At 44.2% G+C, this 7,387-nt stretch overlaps 1 protein-coding gene across 1 annotated transcript in view; it reads left to right on the top strand.

Moving 5' to 3' along the window:
* The first annotated feature begins 832 nt into the window (after positions 1 to 832).
* KCNMB2 (potassium large conductance calcium-activated channel, subfamily M, beta member 2) overlaps positions 833 to 7,387 on the top strand; it is a 15,590-nt gene continuing 9,035 nt past the window's right edge. Inside the window, exons 1-2 of the mRNA XM_009073658.1 lie at positions 833 to 939; positions 6,942 to 7,112. Coding sequence (XP_009071906.1) covers positions 884 to 939; positions 6,942 to 7,112 — 227 coding nt within the window. The 5' untranslated portion in view covers positions 833 to 883. The remainder of the gene's footprint in view (positions 940 to 6,941; positions 7,113 to 7,387) is intronic.

Genomic DNA, 7,387 nt, shown 5'->3' with positions numbered 1-7,387 from the left:
AAGTGCTATGCCATGAAATAATGCAAAATACAGCCCTCACAGGAAGGGCCCAGTTCTCAGAGATCAAGATTTTTAACTGAGCCTCACTAAAACCAGGAGGAGATATGGGGGGGGCTGCAAGGGGAGCTGTATCCCCACTAGCAGGTTCAATACAGCCTGAGACCCTGTGCTGCAAGGGGAGCTGTATCCCCACTAGCAGGTTCAATACAGCCTGAGACACTGACAGAAGGCAGCAGGGCTCATACCCTGCAGTGTAACAAAGAAGCCCCGGGACAGGGATCTGACTGGTCTGGCCAAATGGCCTTGGGATAGTAATTTCTCCATGGGACAAGACAACTTTCTCACATCAGTTACATTTCCAGAAAATGCTGCCTTTACATCTCATACTTGTGCCTCATTCAGGCATCTTCCCTGAGAGCCTCACCTTACTGAGAGCTGCAGAATAACCAAATATCTGTAATGAATGTGTATGTGCTTAAACAATAGCCATTTTGCCCCTAAAAATACTGCCATAAGAACATTGGATGCAGCTATTACCTTTTCTTAAACTACTGATGATTCCTTGCCCATGGTGCGAATCCTTTGCAGCATGGAGCATAGCTAAGCCTGATTAACCTGCCTTACCTTTTACCAGTGGGGCTAATGGGATTTATTCTCCATTCTCACACATTGATCTCTCATCCCCATTATTTTACATCTCACCTTGAGTTAACAAATGGTCCATCTTCAGAACACGTTGGGCATGGCCACAGGGGATTTGACACGCTGGATATTATGTGTTCTGCCACATTGGATGGGCAGTGACAAAAATTATCCCTCTTCCCCCAGGTCCTTCCATCGTCCCACTGCAGCGAGCAGAGCCAACACTGGGCAACCCTCTAAAATGTTTATTTGGACCAGTGGCCGGAGCTCTACATCTTACAGACATGATGAAAAAAGGTAAACAGCACCTGTGCTGGTTGTCTGTTATGGGTTTGAACCTTTATGACTGTGGCCTGTTCTCTCCCGTGGTGCCACTGGAGAAGTAGGAAGGATGCAAAGGGTGTCCACCCTGTGCCTCACAACCCTGGCTACTGCTCCACCCACCACAGGACCAGCTGATGACTGCCAGGGTTAACATGCCAAGCCAAAACAGGGACAATGTTGTAGCTATGGCCAAAGTCTTCCTTATTCTTGGGACATCAGCAGCACACCATGACCATCTCTGAGGTCAGCATACACACACATTTAAAAGCACACTGATACCCAGCCACAGGTTTGCAGTCTCAGATCCAACCTCTCTGAAGCCTTTATGCTTTTTGCAGGTGTTCTGCTTCAAGCCATTGGCCACACAGCTCTTATACCTCTTCCAGATAACACACACACACAGTGCCTCCTGACCCCCAGCCAGATCACTGCCCCACATAACATTTACACATCTGGATGATGCATTCAGCTGTCAGAGATGTGTTCTGGTTAAATTGCACAACAGCTAGGGAATGTTAAGCTGCTTGAAAGGGATCTGGTAGCTCAACAGCCCACTTAAGCTAGAGAGAACAGGCTGAAGGAGACAGAGGAATAAATGTATTACTGGATCTCCCAGGGGAACAGGGAAATATGCAAAAGAGAAGGAAAGGGAAGGAGAGGTTTGAAGTCCAGACAAAGGCAGTGCTCAGTTGGGAATGAAATAAGTAAAACATCAATGATGAAAGAACAATTGTCAGTAATGCGAGGAGTCATCCTTCCAAAATCTCTCTCCTTTGTAGTAAGATTTGCTGGCCAACTTGTCTTGTCACAACAAGGACACATTTCCTGTTCTTTTCTTTCCTTTGACCCTTCCTCCTCTCCTTCAGTTCCTCTTGCAGTCACTATTAAATGTAATCACAAAAAATCAGACTCTAGGAAAACAAAAGCAGATATCAATGTACCTACAGTGCCAATTAGTAAAACACACCCTTCAGTTATTCTAATGAGACATTACTGCAGGCATCAGCTTGGGAAAATGCACTCCTGAATTCAGGCAGCAGACTGCCCTCAGGACCCTGAGATTCTCTGGAGAACTGACCCATTGCTGAACTTTTCTGCAAAGGTTGCATAGGTGTTCAGCTCTTTGGATAATCTGATCCCAAGCAGACAGGTTGAAGACAAAAAGGCCAGCTTGGCAGCAGGTTTCCATGGACTTTCAGTTGGAGCTGGTTATCTAACTGCCTCCTGTACTTCTGCAAGTCTCCCCTTTAATTGAATTTTCCCCAGGCTAATGTTCTTCTGCATTAAAACACTGTCATGGCCCAAGGTTAGACATGTGGAGGAGATATCTGGTCACACTTTGGGCTGGCTGGAAGCCATGTGCTCCTAATTAGCATAGCCTTCAACTCTCACCATGCCTTGCAGTAGGGTTTATTAACTTGGACTGAGGGCTGAGCTGAACAGGGCTCACTGGCATCTGGTCAGCACAAACCCCAGGTAGAACTCATCCCTGCATGCCTGCAGAAATAGGGAGCAGTATCTCTATGCCTACACACTAGCCATGGTAAATTCAGGTCCCTTGTCAAGCCTTCAGGTGGGTTTACTTCCCAAGTGGTCCTGTAGAGCTGCACAGAAGGAATTGTTCATACCTTGTGAGTGATTAATAAAATGCAAGAGGGAAAGGGAGGAAAGGAAAATGGAAATAAGAGAGTGCTAACAGCAGCCTCAGGACTGCAGAGGAGAGGTGTGAACACAGAACAAGTGTTGCTCGTGGGAGAAACTCATCCACCAGCGTCTGGTAGTGATTTTAACATGTGTAAGGTCAGCAGCACCATCATGATAGCAAACAGGTAGTGTATTTTAGAGAAAATTGTCCTACCTTAAATGACCTTTTCCTAGGAAACTTGTTCTTTAAACCTCAGACAGGAAGATTGTCATGAGGATCCACAAACTTGTCCCCAATGTGTGCTACAACCACAGATTTTTCAGAGATTGCACTGTAATATTAACAGTGTTGCAATGTGTCACTTGCTTTGGAGAAATCACCTTCTCCTGGGTAGAAGGTATCTCTCGGGCATCTCTTTTTTGCAGGATCAGCCCCCAAATATCTGCATTTCATTGCTGGTTTAGCCATCCACTGTCCCCCAACTGCCACTTTTTGTGCTTTGAAGAACTAGTCACTCTCATTCTTTCTCAGCTGTCAGTGAGGCTTTCCACAACATTGTAAGCTTGAAAAGCCAAAGCACTGGTTTAGTTTGGTTCAGTTTGGTCCAGTTTGGTGGGGAAGAGGGAGGGAATTAAGAAAAAAGTCATTAATATAGATAAGGAATCCTTCTACAAACCATCACTGAGACTTTTCTGAGAGCTCCAGAGAGATTTCCTGTTGCCATAGGTCTAGTAACAAAAACTGATGCAGCTAAATATATCTTGTAAAGAAAAAAAGTAAAGAAATTGGCTTTGAGCAGAAAAGTCCCTAAACACTGGGAGTTCTGCAGGTAAGATATAGGAGGGGGGTTTGACCATTAAATTCAAGGATTTCTGATACCAGTAAATACCTCAACATGAGGTAATTTGAGTGAGATCTGCATAACAACTGTAATATCAGAAAAGTCAATGTGAATTCAAAGTCACTGAATAATTCAGGCAGGCAGGCATCCCCATCTGACAAGCCCCATGACTGCATGCTGCCTGAGGAGACAAAGTTTTCCTCAGCATCTCACCATGGTCCATTTGCAAGGCAAGGGGTTTGAGGGTAGGTAATTTGTTTCTATTTGAAAAAAAAAATTAATTGCAGGTGCCTTGATATTCTAGATTTTCAGTGAGGAAACTTACCACACTTTTCAGAGCTCCTAGATCTAGTTATTTTGGAGTGGGAGATCATGTAAGGATATGCTGACAACATTGCAGAGGAATCCCCACACTGCTGCTGTGCAGAGAGACACAGAGAGGGAAATCTCTGCTCTGTCCCCAGCAGGCATGGTCACGGCTGAGCTTTCCTCTCTGGCAGCTGAGCCTGGGTAGAGCATCCAGCCCATACCCTCTGAACAACCTGGCAAAAGGAACATGGAAATTTAGCAGGGGAGAACCTCAGTTTGGAAATTATCAAGGGAGCAAAGACCTTTTGTCCTTGAAGGTTTGCTTCTTATTAAATGTTGCACTGGGCAGAGATTCCCCATGCTCTGACAGCTGGGACTTCTTTAAAAACAAACAGCCCCCCCCGATGTCATATGTGGGGAGTTTTCACAGGTTATTGCAAGTATTAGATAGAGTCACCAAGCGAGTAGTGTCTGGGATGCAGTGATCTGTACTTAAACACACCACAGCAGTCAGCTAACTGTGGCTGTGCAGCTCTGGGATCCAAAATCAGCCAGCTAAGCACGGCACTCTTCCAGCTCACCAAGCAGAAACAGGTCCCTGGGCTGTGCCAAAAGTTCACAGGTACACAAAATCCACCCCCACGCAGCAGCACTCACACATGTGCAGGCCACTGCTGCCACTCCAGAGAAGGAGAGGCTGAGGCTGCTCTGTTCGTGGCCAAATGTTGTGCGCAACATATCATGTTCCCTAAAGCAGGGCTCTAAGGGGCAAAAATGTGAAGTTTGGTAATAGCAGATGTTCCCAGTATCAAACAGAGAAAACTGGCACTTCCCCAGTTCAGGCACAAGTGTGAGGAGGAGGAGGGAGGGTTACTCAGTGTATCTCCTGGGCTGTGTTAGCACCAGTGCATCACGCACTGCCACGTGCCCTGCCACCACACACCTCAGCAGGTGTGCACCAGGCTGACTCCTTGCAGGGATTCAGCAGCAAAAAGCTCAGTGAAGTGCACCAGGTTACCACTTTGCTGTTCTTTGGGGCTTTGAATAACAAATATTTGCAAAAGAGCAATAGAAATAGGTCTCCAAGCCTGACACGTGAGGCAGAGCTTTTGTTAGCTTTATTTTCTGTGGTAGGTGAACGTGGAAGATCCACCTGGCAGGTGGTCACCACACACCATCCCCTTTGCCAGTCACCTGCCAGAGAGCACATTTCTACCACATACCCTTCAGTCCATCCTTTATTTACCTCTGATGGCACGTTTCTTGGCTCAAGGCCACATGGGAAGTATTTGTAACCATTCTCAATTAGCTATTTGTTTTTAAGCTGTCCATTTGTATCCCTTTTATGTCCTAGCTGCTCCAATGACACTAATGAGCGATCGCACTGTGTCTGTTTTATGTCTACACACCGACATAAGTTATGCTGTGTGATCGGTTAATGTGCTGGAACTGCATGACAATCTCTGCCTTCCTGTCTGCTTCCATTTGGGAGCAATGCAAATCCTAATAGCAGCTCTCAGAGTTAAATACAGTTTGATAAATAATAATAGAAAAAGTAACATTAGATTATTACTCTACATTACTTCTTTGAAGGCAATTGCATCTGCCAGCTCACAATGTATTTTTTGTCCCTAACACCAGAGAAGATTTTGACAGGCTGAATTACCATTTCATTTCCGACTAGGAAAACATTGACAAGCTTTAAAGGATGGTTTTGAAGAGAAACCTTGGACATCTAAGGATGTAAATTGCAGTTGGATGAAGAAACCTCAGGGGGTCTTAGGTACAGGAGACTATTGACTGCAGTAGCATCTAAGCAAGGGTTTTGCTATAAAACCCCACACCATATGTGCTTTTCCTGACCGTGACTCATCATCTAAATACAAATTCAATTCCAGTCTCAGGGAGTCTATGATTAAACATATTTTTTGCTGTTGTTTCTACTCTGTTTATGTATGATTTGACTTCTGTCTTAACTCTGTTTCTTTGTCCTTAACATTCAGTGTAAATTATCTGGTTGATCTGACTCAGTGCTTTTCTCCACGGTCGAGTGAAACTTGGTGGTTTCAGCTTAAACAAGTGGTGGGTTTACTAGAGCCCAAAGTGATGTTGATGTTGCTCACGTGCCATTTTGCAGACAGTAGAAGAGGAACTTCTTCCACGTGTACTACTGTGTCCATGTTATGGTGGTGCCAGGGCTCAGAGGTGTGCGGTTCACATGCTTCGGGTGCTGCCTGGATCATTCAAAAGAACCATTACAGAAAACACAGGAGATTTTGACCAGCCTCAGGTCTGTAAGTACATTTTAAACCCACAAAGTTTGAGTGTGTTTGAAATGTACTCAAATATTTCCTTCTTCGCAATTGTGTCCTCATGACCCATTGAATCATCAAAGGCTCAGAGATGAAAGAAGGACTTATGGTTAGAAAATGCAAAGGACTCTCTGCTGAAGGGGGAATGGTTTGTTGTATCTTCTTTTTTTTTTTTTAATCCCAGAACAAATAGCTCTGGTGGATAAATTTCTGTGAGGATTTTCACTATAATGAGTAACTGGGCTTCCAGAAAGCTATTTTATGAATAAAGTAAATAAGCTCTCAGCCAAAAAAAAAACCCAAAAAAACCCACCACAGAAATCAATTGTAAGATCCCCATAGTGTTTCGAGAGATCTGAGTCACACTCAGGACAGAAAATTGCCCAAACCACTAGCCTGTAGGGAATCAAAAGAGAGCATGGTCCTTTCAGATAATGTTAGTGATGTCTTTCTTCAGACTATTTTCTACCTGTGGTAATATAAGACCTGTTACCATATTCAACTGAATAAAACACATATCATACACCGGAGCATCTTCTAGTGGCCTAAGATGGCATTGATGGGTCAAATACACCTACGGTATGATTCAACTGAGCCAAAGAGGCTGTACCAAAGAAGGATTTACTGAGCTGGCACAAGTGTCTAATCTCTGTATTTGCTGTAAGAGGTTTTTACCTTTTCAGAAATGGCTGTAATTTATTTTGGAGATGAATAAGTTTCCACCAGGTCAGAGTGAATCCACTGAAAAAGGACACCTGAGGACCTTTCTCTCCCATGAGATGGGTATGGAGGTGGAACTGCCCACCCTGTAGAGGCTTACTTGTTTAAATATGAACTTCACATAAGAATGTATTATTTTCAACCTCAGAAATATTTACCAAAAAATCAAGGATCACGATCTACTGGACAAAAGGAAAACAGTCACAGCCCTAAAAGCTGGAGAAGACCGGGCCATACTCCTTGGGCTGGCCATGATGGTGTGCTCTATCATGATGTACTTCCTCCTGGGAATCACACTGCTGCGGTCCTACATGCAAAGGTAATTTCATGATGCTCCCAGATCTCACACTTCCTGCTCCACCTGATTTTATGTGCCTTATTCTTTTGACTCATTTTATTAAGGTTTTATAATTTTCCCTTTGGTCAACATAGGCCTGATTCTTTACTTCCTTAGCCCACTGTAAATTAGGCACAGCCACAGTGAAAGCAATTCGAGTAATAACAGCATAAAGTGAGGGAAGAATTAGATCCCTGTCTGACAAAATCTTGATCCACAGGCTTTAGACTTGGCACAGTTTAACACCAGTATAATAT

This window comes from Acanthisitta chloris, unplaced genomic scaffold (genome assembly GCF_000695815.1).
Source record: "Acanthisitta chloris isolate BGI_N310 unplaced genomic scaffold, ASM69581v1 scaffold28534, whole genome shotgun sequence".
NCBI classification, from domain to species: Eukaryota; Metazoa; Chordata; class Aves; order Passeriformes; family Acanthisittidae; genus Acanthisitta; species Acanthisitta chloris.
Note: the sequence above shows the minus strand (reverse complement) of the source record. Positions and strands in the feature narration are given on the sequence as shown.